The sequence below is a fragment of the Cottoperca gobio genome, chromosome 8 (genome assembly GCF_900634415.1).
Source record: "Cottoperca gobio chromosome 8, fCotGob3.1, whole genome shotgun sequence".
NCBI lineage: Eukaryota > Metazoa > Chordata > Actinopteri > Perciformes > Bovichtidae > Cottoperca > Cottoperca gobio.
In genome coordinates this window covers 330,949-346,800 of record NC_041362.1, presented here as the reverse complement: position 1 = coordinate 346,800, position 15,852 = coordinate 330,949, and the positions used below count along the sequence as shown (strand labels likewise).

The following is a 15,852-nucleotide window of genomic DNA, read 5'->3' as shown; positions in this document are numbered from 1 at the left end:
TAACAACAATATATATGTATACAGTATAATACTTCATGGCTTTCCTGCTGTCTGTGGCGCTCCATGCTCTTTAGTTCCTCCTATAAAAAGAAACAACTCATAAATATTTAGTTTAATTGATTTTTAAAATACATTTCATTCAATCTTAAACGTTTGTAAACAATATTTGCAGAGACGTAAAACTCTTGTTTTAAATTCTTCTTTATGTTTGTTTGAGGTGGGAAAACATACGCTCTTAAATTCAATCAACAGTTTACACTGACACATTTATTATTTATGAAATAACGCGAGTGTTATTCTATATTTTTGTTATCCTCCAAAGACTTCCCTGTTTGTGGCTCTCAGCTACAAACTCAGAAAGATGTAAATCTTTAAAAACACAAAGATATAGTTTGATATATATATATTATATATATAATATATATATTATATATATATATCATATATATTATATATATATAATATATATATTATATATATATATATATATATATATATATATTATATATATTATATATATATTATATATATATATATATATATATAATATATATATAATATTATATATATTATATATATATATATATTATATATATATATATATATAATAAAACAGCTGGTCATTGTAGTTTTGATCAAACAAACAGGATTTTGTTTTTGAATTTGTCAGGGACTACTTTCAGCGGCGGATTAATCCACATTCGATGCTCTGGTGAGTATTTGTGGGTATACTGAGCCTAACGCCATGACACCGAGGTAAACAATACAAGCTTAATATTTTGATTCAAGGTAAAGTTAAGCTAACCTTATGAGTTTGCTAATGCTAGCCAACGTTAACTAGCTATGCTAATGTTGTTAGCAAACTAACACTAACTTTAGCACAACAGGAAAAGTGTAAAACGCTTAATGTAATCCTTTCAGCTAACGTTAGAACGCTCATAATGTTAGTTCAAGTTGTGTACGATGCGTTAGCTAACTTTATGAGGTTGTATTGTTTACCTCAGTGTGATTGGTGGAGGCTGTGTGGCTAATTCAAACTAACGAATGCTATCGCATCCTGATGATTGTCTCATATTTATCATCTGTCATCATTTCAGACGTATCGTCTCAATAATGAATCATTTAATTAATATAAGACTCAGCTGATTGAATGATAACTGATCTTGGAGGACTCACAGAAAGCAAAGATTTAACTAGAAACTAGTAATGTGCTCGATATTCTGGACGAAATCTAAATGAATCCAGTTGGAAGAAAGACAGGAGACAGGATGTGTAATACATAGATAAATATATGTAAGTAAATACATTCAAACAGATGTTTTCAGTCACCACCAGCATGTATACATCTGGAACAGAGAGGGTTCCTGTTCATTTACAGACAGGTAGCACGGGGATTTAGAGCTTGTGTTTGGATTACGTCGGCCTGCGCGTCACTTCTCCGACTCGCAGCCAATTCAATCCCAGCTGTTTACAATCCACCACGCTTTATGTAACACAGATTCCCGGGCAGAGAAGCACAGTCAGCATCCAGGAGGAAGTGCAGCGACCACAGCAGGAGAAGAAGCTTTCTGTGCATAGTACAGTTTGTGTCTGAATACATGAACATCACAACAATCTGACTTTGCTGGTGAATATGAGATTATATCTCAGGTTATTACTTTGTTTTTGTAAATCAAAGTGAAAGAACAACCGTATTACAATGCCATATTAGGGCCATATATATATATATATATATATATATATATATATATATATATATATATATATATATAAGGTAAAGAAATAAAAAATAAAAATACTTTTCCAAGATTAATTTTCTAAATGTAAAAGAAAACACTCTAATATTCTATATGATATAAATGCATACATGGAATTCTCTGATGAGGTTGATCCTTCAAAATAAAAAGTATTTTCTTGTAAATTTGTTGCTCTAATATCAGAGAATTTTAGATTTTTGTACTTGCTAATTTATGGTTTAATAATTAGAGAATATTCACGTTTTTCTCCCGTAGATTTGTGATTTCTTCTCTTAAATTTACCACTTTAATCTCAGATAATTGTTTTTTCTCACCTACAATGGCCTTAATACGCCGTCGTCCAATCTTAATCAAGTCGTGAAACATAATTTCCTTTATCTCTTATTTGTTCATTTAACCCCGGCGGATGTTTCCCACACATAAACTTTTTCATTACATTTAAATTACTTTAATTTCAGCAGGTAATTAGTAATTACAATCCTCTTTCTTTTTAGAATTAGCCCAGTTTGAACATTCAGGTCTTTTCCACTGCAGGAACTGAGCGACCCGACTCCACAAGGTCGTTATGATTCAGATTATGGAAAAACTTCTGGCCCGATCTTCATGAAACTCGGGGGAAGGGTGAAGCACGGGCCGAGGAAGACGACTTTACATTTTGGAGCCGACGCACAAAGTATTTTTCACTTTTGTTAACATTGGCAGAGGTCTGCGCTCTGTTTCCTCTGTACTGCAACCACTTCTAACTCCTCAGGAGATTATAATCCAGGTGCGTTCAGGGGAAAGAAATGCAACAGCAATTGAAATATAAGATTATAGTCTGAATTATAATATCCAACATGCATGTCTGGCCTGACCTGCAGACTGAGCCCGATGTCGGGGTGTTTGTTAAGCTTAAATATCATTGAGGTAGTGCAGCTTTGTTCTGAATTAATACATTACGTTATGTTCCTACTCTTAGATTAGGATTTGTTGTCTCTTTCATTTAGTATATTCACATTTATCTTATCTTTGTACATTTCGTCCAAACACTTGGACGAAATGTACAAAGATAAGATACATACTTTTACATATTCACTTTATAGTTGTAAGAGTAATCTGGATGTGAGATATTATGGGGATGTGTTTGCTGGGTGCACGTCCCCCTGAGACTCACACAGCACATTTCTGCAGCTCGCTTTCAGAGAGGTCAGAGGTCAACGGTTCCCTGCAGCAGCTTCACCGAGGACACCGAGCCGACGGAGAACATTAACTTTCTGAGAGGCTCGACCCGCTGACCTCCGGGCGGTGGAGCCGTCAGTCATGTGTGTGGCCAAAGAAACCCAAAGTATAACCCAGAGCTCTGCCAGCAGACAGAAGTAATATGGAAAAGCATGAAGCTGAAGAGTGAAGCGGCTTCGTGCTCCGGTGCAAGGTGTCAATATTTGCCTGAAGCCCGTTCAAAACTGTAAAGTACTGCATGTGAAAGGATTGTTCCTGGCTTGTTTGAACTACTTTTAAATATACAAACACTATAAATAAAGACAATTTATCTCATAAAAGATCCTTTTTTGTTAATTTATTGTCCTCTCTGTGTTCACAGTCGGATCCATCAAACTCTCTGACTGCACAAGCTGTCACACCTGCAGCCTGATGGATCCCACCTGTTCCCGAACAGGTGCACATTTGTGCCGTTTGATCATTAACGTGCTCGATGCCCTCTAATTGCTCCGTTTGTGGGAAAGTGTAATTAACAAAAATGTCCTCAAAGAGAACTTCAAACTGCAGACGGACGAGTGACTCGGCGTGACGGAGGAACGGCTTCTAAAAGAAGTAAGAGACGTGTCAACAATGTTTCTCTAAATTAAAGACACGAGTAAGATGAACGGCGGTCCAGATGTGGACGTGATGCCTGATGAGGATTTTATCATGTCAATTAAATATTATTTCCTAATCTTTGAGTGTTTATGTCATAATGCGCTCTGCACCAATTTCACACATTGCTATTTGTTTATTCTTGCATAGTTTTATTACACAAACTAAATGATCTTTGGTATCATGTTTTCCAACTGGTGCTCAGTAACGTTACTTCTTCGTGGTTCTTCTTCGTTCGTCTTCACACCTGATCAGAAACTACAGCTGAAAATAAACCAAGATGGCCGACCTGGTACACTGACAGAAATGTACTGTATGAATTAAATAAATGACCGTTGTGTCAGAAAATAATTCATTCGTGGCTTTTTATGTAACGTACTTCTTAATCTTCGGGCTTCGGGGAAAGTATCACGTAAGTGAAGTCACGAGTCATCGGTGTTGAAGTCCAAGTCCAGTCTCAAGTCATCTGATCAAAGACGCTCTGACCGATGCTTTGATGTTATCATCGTACACTAAATGCAGAGAACATGGATGTAAACAAAGATTTAAATGTCGTATGTAAAAGAAAACACACTTGTCTCGGCCTGTTCCTTAGATGTTTTGTGTTGTTTGTACCTGTTTTATTTTGTTAATTACCTGTTCTCTGTTGTTTCTACTTCCTGCCCCCAGGATTATCCCTGCATGCTTTGTATGATCAACTGTCTACGTGTGTACCATCGCCACTGCAAGGTTTCAGTAAAGACTATTTGCATTTGCATTGATCTGCCTCTGAGTCGTGCTATTGAGTCCCACCGTCCTTCTGTCTGGATCGTACCATTACAACTTGTGAAGCCTCAATGATACGAACGAAGACTCCGAATATAAACAAATGTTTTGTTTTATGTTTTTAACAAATCATGCAGATGTTTAACAGTTGGCAAATATTCACACTTACACTCATAAACTATTAGAGGACAGAATGAAATCTGAAGCCTCTGAGGATGAAGAAGCTCAAACACAGGATGGACACAAAGGAACAGACGTAGCTTTAACACTGTGATTCACATTCAGCGTCACACATTGGGCCCGGCCTGGACACGACCTGTTTAAAAGTGCTATGTGTGGTATTGTGTGTTTGTCCGGAGGCAGACGATGCTGCTTCCTCTGACTCCGTCTGTGTTGGATCTGAAGAGGAGGAGAAACGTTATCTGGACTGTAAAACCTCAGTAAGAACCTTCAGATGCAACAACATGCTGGTTTGAAAAAGAAAACTTATACGAGCGCAGAAGTCTGACGTTGACTTTAAAAAGACGGTTCACCCTAAAATCTAAAATACATATTTCTTCAGTTTCCTTCTGCGCTGTGATTCGGCTGGCGGGTGTAGTTCGGTAGAAAGAAAATAGTTCCGGCATGAAACTGCTCCCAACACAGCGTGCGGATTATCTTCAGTAACCATGTCGAGATATCTGGAAGGAGACTTTCCTACATCTCTACGGGTCAGAGGAAAACATATGTATTTTTGATTTGGGTGAACTGTCTCTTTAACAAAGTCAAACTACAATTTAATTGCGTTAAAAAACTACAGTTCCCAATATGTTTTTCTTGCACCAACTTCTCCCCTAATGTCGTCTTTGTAACTTTCATAGTGAAATCTGCACCGTCTAAAATATATCTATGAAATAAACATTCTGATTCATTCATAAGCAATAAAACACTAACTCAGTTCAGAACTAGTTTATGGGGCTAATGTTAGCAAACCTAACGTAGATGTTTCTGTGTATTAGTGTCCACGCGTTACACTGCCCTACTTTAATTTATATAAATGAATTATATGGATGTTAAAACACGACACGCGGCGCCTCTATATGCTGACGAACACCCGCTTTCTGTGCACAAAGAATCTTAATTCCCAGATCTGAAAGTCAAAGATCTCTCCCACTTAATATTGATTCTCATTGAATATATAAAGAACACATCTGTCTAATATATTTATATTTATATATTCAGACTCGTCCTTAAGATAACAGGAAATAAGAGCTTCTGTGCGTTCGTGTTTGGTGGCAGAACCCGGAGCACATCTCAGCACTGCTCCTCCCCCAGCGAGTCTGTGTTCTCCCCCAGGTCTATGGAGGCTGACGGGGCTCTCATCTTGCCCCGTCCGGGACCCGGACCCGGCCCCGGACCGAGACCGGCACACGGGCCCCCGACGACGAGCCCGCCTCTGGCCCCGCCGTGGCCGGGGTACACCTCCACAGAGCTGGAGATAGACTGCAGCGAGCGATCCCGGAAGTAGTGGAACGCTTCCTGGTCCAGGTAGTTCTGCTCCTCGCGCAGGCCCTGCTCGAACAGCTTGCGCTTGTGTCTGAACTCGATCACCGTCTTGGTGTAGGAGTTGAGGGTGGTGACGGATGCAGCCATGCAGCAGGTGAAGGAGCCCCAGGCCATGCTGGTTGGAGAGAGACAGAAGCAGTGAATATTTCTACTCATCACGACTTTAGAGCAGTTTATCCACCAGACTGAATTATCCCCCAGAGAAAGAATCCTATCGACTGGATGTTTCCTTTATTATCTATCTTTCTACTCTGAGAAATATCTTCCACCTACGAGCTGGACTGGAAAAATGTCCGTAACTTAAATTGCATACGTGTTTTGCAACAATTCAAAACGTTAACGGCATGTTTAAAACTGCGACCGTGATCCGGAAGAAACAACGTTTCTCTCGAATGCAGTTTATTTGGAAACGTCTTGTAGGAGACAGAGTTCAATATGTGAGAAGGGTTTAAATCACTTAAAGCTTCCTGAGGCCGAGCTGGGACCAATCAGCAAGTTACAAAAAGGTCTTTGCACGAAAGTCATAATGCGCATTTCACACATTTGGCACATTTGGCACATTTTGCACATTTTGCACACTGCTATTCGTTCATTCTTGTTGACTGCATAGTTTTACTGCACAAACTAAATGATCTTGGCAGCTACGAGATGGATTGTAAAAGTAGTGACAGAAAACGTATGAGATTGACGCAGCTCTTCAGGTTGTTGTAATTATAATAGACACATTTCTTCTGTCTTGGTGGAAAGCAGCTTAGCTTTGAAAAACGTATTTTACTTTTCAGTTCCCTCAAACTGAACATGTGCATCACGACTTGTGGATGAAAACGCACCTCGTGTCCTGAAGGACTAAAGAGTCTCGGAGCTCTTCAGATGATGTGAACATGTAACTGATGTCTCTGAAGGAATCAGTGAGACATCAGGACGTTCAACAGGAAGCTGACAGTCTCTCAGAGCACCAAGAGAAATGAAAGGGGCTTCATGTTGTTTTATTATTATTATTTATCCTTCTATGTTCCTTTTATCTGCTCAGCTGTGAAGCACTTTAATGTGTTAGAATTGTGGCTTATAAATAAACTATGATAGATAATAATTGGTTCAACGTCAGTCCTTCTCTTAATAATTCATAACAGTTCATAATGTGTTGTCTCACTGAGATTCAAATACATCATTTAAGTATATACCACAGATTACCATCATCTTAACCAAATAAATATTGATTTAAAAAGTGAAAGACTGTTTTCTGAATATGATGCAGCTTCACTGATTATAGAATTGACTTTCTAAAGATGTTTAAACAGAACATGTGATGTTGCTCATCAGCCCTTCAGAATAAATGCTTTTATTCATCCTGAAGGAGCTCTTCAGCGATTCATCTTCATTCCTGCTGATTTTATTCCACTAACGATCCTGAACGTCTCCCTCGTGGTGAGATGAGCAGCCTTCACTTCAATCACTTGTTCCAGATATTTCATTCTTTCTGTCGACACGCTTTATTATTATTTTCTCATCTTAAAATCGTTGTTTGTGGCTTTTTACTGTTTTATTCATGTGTGTGTTACATGTTCCTGTTACATTAATGTGTGTGTTACATGTTCCTGTTACATTAATGTGTGTGTTACATGTTCCTGCTGCATTAATGTGTGTGTTACATGTTCCTGTTACATTAATGTGTGTGTTACATGTTCCTGTTACATTAATGTGTGTGTTACATGTTCCTGCTGCATTAATGTGTGTGTTACATGTTCCTGTTACATTAATGTGTGTGTTACATGTTCCTGTTACATTAATGTGTGTGTTACATGTTCCTGTTACATTAATGTGTGTGTTACATGTTCCTGTTACATTAATGTGTGTGTTACATGTTCCTGTTACATTAATGTGTGTGTTACATGTTCCTGTTACATTAATGTGTGTGTTACATGTTCCTGTTACATTCATGTGTGTGTTACATGTTCCTGTTACATTAATGTGTGTGTTACATGTTCCTGTTACATTAATGTGTGTGTACATGTTCCTGTCACATTAATGTGTGTGTTACATGTTCCTGTTCACATTAATGTGTGTGTTACATGTTCCTGTTACATTAATGTGTGTGTTACATGTTCCTGTTACATTAATGTGTGTGTTACATGTTCCTGCTACATTAATGTGTGTGTTACATGTTCCTGTTACATTAATGTGTGTGTTACATGTTCCTGCTACATTAATGTGTGTGTTACATGTTCCTGTTACATTCATGTGTGTGTTACATGTTCCTGTTACATTAATGTGTGTGTTACATGTTCCTGTTACATTAATGTGTGTGTTACATGTTCCTGTGACATTAATGTGTGTGTTACATGTTCCTGTGACATCATCTTCCAGCTGATCAAGAGACTTTTTAAACTTTATCTGAAGAAGAATCTTCTCAACACATAAAGGAAGAAACACGTCGTCAGATTGAAGTTTTGCAGGAATAAGAAGCATTTCTCCACAAAGTCCATTAAGCAGCGTGTTCTGGAAACTTTCGAGTGTTTCATCAGATTTAGTTTTTCCAAAGTAAAGAATGAACTTTGTAGTTCAGCTGTTAAGCCAGTGTGGAGGATTTGTCCTTAAAGTTCTCTTTCTCAAGTTCTCTGTCCTTGATCCTCCAGGGAGCAAAGACAGCAGCTGCAGCTCGGCTTCACCTTCCAGCAGAGAGCAGTGGAGGTCACGCACACACACACACACACACACACACACACACACACACACACACACACACACACACACACACACACACACACACACCAGCAGCAACATCCTGAAGAGATGATTTATGATTGACTGACTGAAGGGATGGCTGCGCTGTCTCCTCACATTAGGTTCCCACACAACTAAAAGATGATCTCAATTATCCAGTGATGGTGATTAACGCTGTAATTGAAGCGGGGAAAAAACGCAACAAAACTCTTTTAAACTCAAATTAAAATAAGTTTGTTACGTCATTTAAATTACGGACATACATTTTAGTTCTGGTTTTACAAACTAAAGTCCTGTTTGTTTGACCCGTCCATCCACACTAACCTCCATACATCGTGTGTGTGTGTGTGTGTGTGTGTGTGTGTGTGTGTGTGTGTGTGTGTGTGTGTGTGTGCAGACTGACCAGAAGGACCAGCCGTAGTCCCAGCTGTGAGGCCTCCAGTCTTCAGGACCCAGACTGACTGTGATCTGGAACACCTGCGTGTACATCATGTGGGCCACCATACCCAGGAGACCTGCAAAACACACACACACAGACACACACACACGATTTATCTTCAAATCTAGCGCCACCATCAGGTCAACATACTTTGGTTTATCATTAAATACCTGCAGAACTAATCAGATTCATCAGCCTCAGCTGGACTCTGTGTTTCCTGGTACTTACAAATGTTAGCATGCTAACACGCTAAGCTACCGTACGATGAACATGGTAAACGTTACACCTGTCTCCTACAAAATAATTTTCCCTTACAACACAACACAACTACTTTGTCATATTTAGTAAAACATCGTGATTGGGCTGAAATCACTTAAATAAGTACGTTTGTTACGTTATTTAACTTACAGACGTACATTTAAATAAGTCTGTTTGTTTGACACAACCTCCTTCTGAGGACTTTTAATTTGAAACATATTTGTGAAACGTCCTGAAACAAAGAGAAAATACTCCTTGTGTGGGAATGTCCTTTTTCAGGAGACCAGGCATGTTAGCATGTAAACGTTAGCATGTAGCTCTGAGTGTGGACTCTTCGCGCTGCTAAAACTCTCAAGTTTGTTTCAACACTCTTGTGTTTTTGTGGCCCTGTAACATTAATAGAAATACGTTTGTAATATCCTGAAAAATACATTTGAATTCTGTGATTCCGTGCAAGTATTCCTAAATGATGTTATGAATATTCATGTTCCCACGAGGATAATCAACAACTTTTCATCCGTCACATTCAAAAGATCCTTCATGACGGGAAGGTATCTTAAAAACATCCCGAGAGGACGAACCCTTCTGATGTTAATGACTCGCACCACCATCAGGGCAAACACACACTTTTAATCTCTACATTTCTAAAATAGTGTGTGTGTGTGTGTGTGTGTGTGTTTTCCACTAACCCTCAGCACAAGATAATTCCCTTTAACAAAACAACAGTAAATCACTTCACCTCTATGTTGCAGCTCAACATATCATCAGCAATAAATCAGTATTTTTTTATGCATCTACAGTAATTAGTCATTTTACAGCACTAATTGATTTATCGTGAGACACCCAATCAATTAGAGCGAGCGACACAATCACTCATAAACTCTCAGATCAGAAAAACCACAAAGTAAATGAGGGAACGAGAAACATTAATGCAGAGGTTATACACCACAACCGTTCTGTGTGTGTGTGTGTGTGTGTGTGTGTGTGTGTGTGTGTGTGTGTGTGTGTGTGTGCGCGTGTGTGTGTGTGTGTGTATGTGTGTACATTAGACTCAGCCGCTCCAGATTTATAGTTCACCATAAAGAGAGCATCGTTTCTCCTCGACCTTGACACGCTGACGAAGGGAGATTTGTGTGTGTGTGTGTGTGTGTGTGTGTGTGTGTGTGTGTGTGTGTGTGTGTGTGTGTGTGTGTGTGTGCACATGTCACATACAAGTAAGTGCACAAGATCCTTCTTCTGCTTCACTGTATGTTTCACTGAACTTTAAAGTTACCCTTCACAAATGTTTACGTCCAAACCAACGTATAAAAAGCTGCTTGATATATTATATTATAGTTTATATTATATTATATTATAGTTTATATTATATTATATTATATTATAGTTTATATTATATTATATTATAGTTTATATTATATTATATTATAGTTTATATTATATTATATTATAGTTTATATTATATTATATTATAGTTTATATTATATTATATTATATTATATTATAGTTTATATTATATTATATTATATTACAGTTTATATTATATTATAGCTTATATTATATTATAGCTTATATTATATTATAGCTTATATTATATTATATTATAGTTTATATTATATTATATTATATTATAGTTTATATATTATATTATATTATAGTTTATATTATATTATATTATATTATAGTTTATATTATATTATAGTTATATTATATTATATATTATATTATAGTTATATTATATTATATTATAGTTTATTTAATTATAGTTATATTATATTATATTATATTATAGATTATATTATATTATAGTTATATTATATTATATTATATTATAGATTATATTATATTATTAGTTATTATATTATATTATTATATTATATTATAGATTATATTATATTATAACGCTACGTCATCTTTTTTCAACGTGCAGGAGAATCAGATGGACTTCAACACGTGGTTAATGTTAAAGTTAAGTACGTGACTACTTGTTTAGATTTAGACAACATAAAGATTTGGTTAGGGTCAGAACTGAAACCAGGACTGCGTAGAGCCACAGGTCTTAATAAGTCATCTGCACCTTGGTGAAGGAAGCCCGTCTCTACCTCCACGGGACTTCACTTTGCCCTGAAGGTGAGGAAGTCTTGTTACACCTGAGGGTACGAGAGGATCGTCACTCCCAACAGAGAGGACGAGGTTCTTCCCTCGGGTCATCGGGTCAGAACATTCATTCATGTTATATGTGACGGTTATGTTTTCTATTTATTTTCAAAGTAAAATAAATTGATAAAATCTTTGAACCAGAATCAGAATTTATTTATCCCGTGGGGAGATTAGATTTTGCAGGGTGCAGGGTGCAGAGTGCAGGGTGCAGCGTGCAGCGTGCAGAGTGCGGCGTGCAGGGTGCAGCGTGCAGAGTGCAGCGTGCAGAGTGCGGCGGTGCAGGGTGCAGCGTGCAGAGTGCAGCGTGCAGCGTGCAGAGTGCAGCGTGCAGCGTGTGCAGCGGGTGCAGGGTGCAGCGTGGTGGACACGCAGCCAACTTCTTGTATAAGAGGTTTAACATGAGTTGGGAGAAAAACCCTACAATCCTTCACAGCGAAGGCTTCCAGGGGATAACCTCTGACCGTGGACGACCTCTAACAAATCTGCATCTCCTAATCCTCGGGGCACTTCTCAATGTGTCTTTCTTGCACAACTTCTCCTGCTTCCAAGCTGCATGGAGAAGGGAAATAAAAGGTTAGAATGTTTTACCGGACAGCACGGTGAAGACGGCGGCGAAGGCGTTGAGTTTGAGTCCGTCGATGACGTTGCTGGAGTGGAAAAGCTCGAGGCACATCAGACTGAAGCCGACCACCAGCAGCAGGATGTAGAGCACCTCCGACACCACCGACAACCACAACACACCTGCAACACACACGTGATTTACTGTTTCACAGACAGATATTAACACAACCAAACATCTGTCTTGCTTGTGTAAGCCGTGTTTAACAACAGCTTTACGACTGCATCCTGAAGTCAGTGAACATCGGAAACATTAAGATGCTCTTAAGAAGGAATGTGTCTTTCAGACGACCCACAAAGAGCCAGAAGAGTAAACACATCAAACTGAATGCTGCTGTTACTTCTCTCTCACACACACTGATACAGAAGTTCACACAAAGATTAATGAAACAGCTCTTTGTCTTGTACTGGTTAAGCCTCTGAAGCTTTTCCAATCAGCGCTCTGGGAGGGAAACCAGCGGGACCTTCTGAAGAACCACGGAGTGAAATCTGTGTGTGCCGAGAAGGTTTGGACAGAACACGGTTCAGACGGTTTCGACTGAAGGCTCACATGCATCAGTGTGAAATGTTCATCACAAAGTGTCCAAAGAAATGAAACTCTCCCGGCGTCCAAAGCCAACTTTTAATGTTTGACTCTTATTGACGCTCACATCTGTCCTTCAATCGGAACATGACATTTTCTTTTGCAAAACATTCCTCTGAATCCCAGAAGGCACAACTCCCCGATCAATCCTTGATCAAGCCAAAAGATAGAACATGGTGGAGCGAGGAACCCTAAAGCTGATCAGTTCAAACCACTGTGCAGTATCATGTCAGACACGAGACTTCACACGTATCTCTTTATTATTTAGAATGAATGTTTGCCTGAAACATTTCTGACAACTCTGCGTCCTCAGCTAAATCCTTCGGACTCAGCAGGAACATATAATACACACATAAACCTTTTCTCTAATACAACGCTGGTGTCGACCTTCACTCCTGGTGCAGAGAAGGATGTGAATACTAGATTTCCATTTTTGTTGTATTCTTGTCCTCCAGGCACAAACTGAGGGCGTAGACGGTAAGTTGTGTCTCCATTTATTCTGCCTTCCTTCATTCATCAGTTCAGTTCAGTAACCCAGAGAGGAGTGATGAATCTCTGGAGGATGGTGATGCATGTCTCCTCTCAGGCAGGACATGACACTGAGAGCTCAAAACAAGGTGAAGTATTTGTTTCTCATCGGGGAGGGTGTGTTTGATATCTCCACCTGCCTGTTTGACACACACTGATTGGCTTTTTACTGTGTCGGTGGAGCCCTCTGGTCATACAGCGCAGTAAAAGAAAAATAAGAGAGACATTATGCAGGAGGGTGAAGACGTTTTACAACCCTACTGTACCTTCTTCACACTCTGGAAATGTGAACATTTTTAAAGCAGAGCTGAGTTGTCATCATGTAACTGCCCTCAGGATCCTCTCTGCACCTCCACAGCTCCAACGTTTATCATTTCTTAAAGGCAGAAGCTTCTCTGCAATCGGTGAAGCTCACAACACAGAATTAAACAGGATTATGGGCTCCGTGCGACCCCCAGGCTCAGTTCTCAGTATTGATGTGCAGACAGAGTTGATGCATGTAAATGTGTTCCAACCTTTCCAGCTTTGAAACTTTTTGCATAATATGTTGTCAGTTTCTCCGTGACGTGACGTATAGCACATGCTCGTTCGACAGCTGCACTACCAGTCATCACGTATAACATTAATAAAGACATGACTTAGATATCATTATGTAGCTTCGTAGGCCCCACTTTTATTTCTATATGTTTCTGCAGTGAGCAGACACACTTATATGTATTCTAAATTATTACTAAATACTTTGATGTACAAATGTATTTAATTCCTTCAATCTTAGTAGCACTGATCGAGAAGGATTGAGTTAATCTGCGTCTCGCTGTAAACGTCGTCTCCGCCAGCGTCTGGTCGGCTCGCTCTCCGTTTGTTTGAGACATGTGCGACTGCAGCCGGCGGCCGGCGTGAGCTGCACAGCGAGAGATTCATGACCGCTCGGACCCAACAATAACAGTTCGTTCATTTTTGCACATCGATCGTTTTCAGAGTTTGGTGAAGCTACAGGATCCCTGAACAGCATTTCTCTCCAGCTGGTTTCTATATGCAAAGTTTAATTAAAAGAAATGTCAAAAAGATGACCTCGACTTGTGCAGCGTCATCAGTTTGTGTTTTAATTCTAACCCATTTGTCAAATACGTTTCGAGAGTTTCGTCCCGGACTACGTTTGTTTTTCACAAAAATGTTTCTAATCAAAGTGATGGAGGTGGAAGACAAACACAGGAGACGGCTGTGTGTGTCCCGAGTGGAACCCGCACTCAAGCTTCACTTCACAAATCACAATCTTTATTGAACACGTTCAGTTTACAACGTTGACCTCTGTTTAAAAACTGCGAGACAATACGTTTCCCTGAAAACGTTATGGAGAATGCAGTTCACGTAGTTTTGTAGGAGGCAGATGTTGTGATGTTGTAAAGTAATACAAACAATAAGCATTAATCCACATGTGCATGTAATCTCTCACTTTGTGTTTAAAGTTCTTCATAAACTCCACAACTACCATGAAGTAAATAACTCCTGATTGTATTAATCCATACTTGAAGACCATCACATGTATTCGTCCACCTCAATCAACATGTATTTCTGCACTGAATGAATAATGAACACAATATTGGATGTAAAACACATCAGGTACGCTTCTCCTTTAAGGTACACAGGTACCACCATCTCGTCATAACGCTGCTCTGCAAGGGGCGTGGCCGCGCTAACTGGACCAATGGGAGAAGACTACGCCCTTCTGAGGAGAACTTAGCAAAATGTTTACGAGGTGTTTGTCCCACTCTTTGCAGACAGCCACCTGGGCTTTTTAGTAATTCAGTCTGTGGAAGTGGAGACTGTTATCATCACTTTATTAAATAAATATTATCTTTGCTGGATTGATTTGATAGGCAGTCATAGTGTCCTCAGAACTTTGTTTACTAACACTACCAGCTAGTTTAAGTTATTGATTTAATAAATAAGGCTGCTGGTAAATACTTTAATAATGTGTAAATCACTTGCTGAAAAACATGCAATCAGAAGAAATCAAATATGCAAACAGAAAGTCAATTCGTTTGGCAGATTATTGAACAAACAACAGTACTCGGTTATTTACCATGTATAAGCCGGGTGAACAGTGGAAAGCTCATACATGAGACTGTGAATGCAGACAGAGGGGTTGAAAGAGGCAAACACTTTTACATTTGAAAATCTCTTTCATGATACGGAACAACAAAGTTAGAAGAAAGAGGGAAGAGAGGAGCGAGAGCAGCGAGAGCAGCAGGAGGCTCCGGGGGACGTCAGTGATAAAAGCAGCACTAACCACTTTACGATGTCAAGGTGCAAAATAAATGTGACGGCTGCGCAGATCATCCAGAGGAGGACCAACAGACCTGCAGCTGAACCTTCAGGATGACAAACACAGAGAGCAGCGTTTCCTCATCATGTTGTTTTTCTTCTTAGAACAACTTGTCGTGCCGCCGGCGGCGTGACGCTCTGTGTGTCCACACATCTCAACACCTGGAGTCACGTTCCCCTCACCACGGATTGTAAAAACTTTGGTGACTTTTCATGGAGCACCGTCATAACTTTTAATGTCTCCAATAACTGCCTCATCGGTGTTTGTACCTGCAAACATCAGCGTGTTAGCTTTGTCACTGAGC

General features: G+C 39.2%; 1 protein-coding gene across 3 annotated transcripts in view; it reads right to left on the bottom strand.

Moving 5' to 3' along the window:
• Window positions 1-1,777: 1,777 nt before the first annotated feature.
• Window positions 1,778-15,852, bottom strand: part of gsg1l (gsg1-like) — a 45,749-nt gene continuing 31,674 nt past the window's right edge. For 2 of the 3 annotated variants that reach the window (XM_029438376.1, XM_029438377.1), the window contains 3 exons: window positions 12,082-12,234; window positions 9,043-9,154; window positions 4,468-6,033 (listed from right to left, as the gene is read on the bottom strand). In XM_029438376.1, the coding sequence (XP_029294236.1) occupies window positions 5,667-6,033; window positions 9,043-9,154; window positions 12,082-12,234 (632 nt within the window). In that variant the 3' untranslated portion in view covers window positions 4,468-5,666. Of the gene's footprint in view, window positions 4,121-4,467; window positions 6,034-9,042; window positions 9,155-12,081; window positions 12,235-15,852 lie in introns of those variants that run through there. The other variant, XR_003832712.1, reaches the window with a different exon arrangement.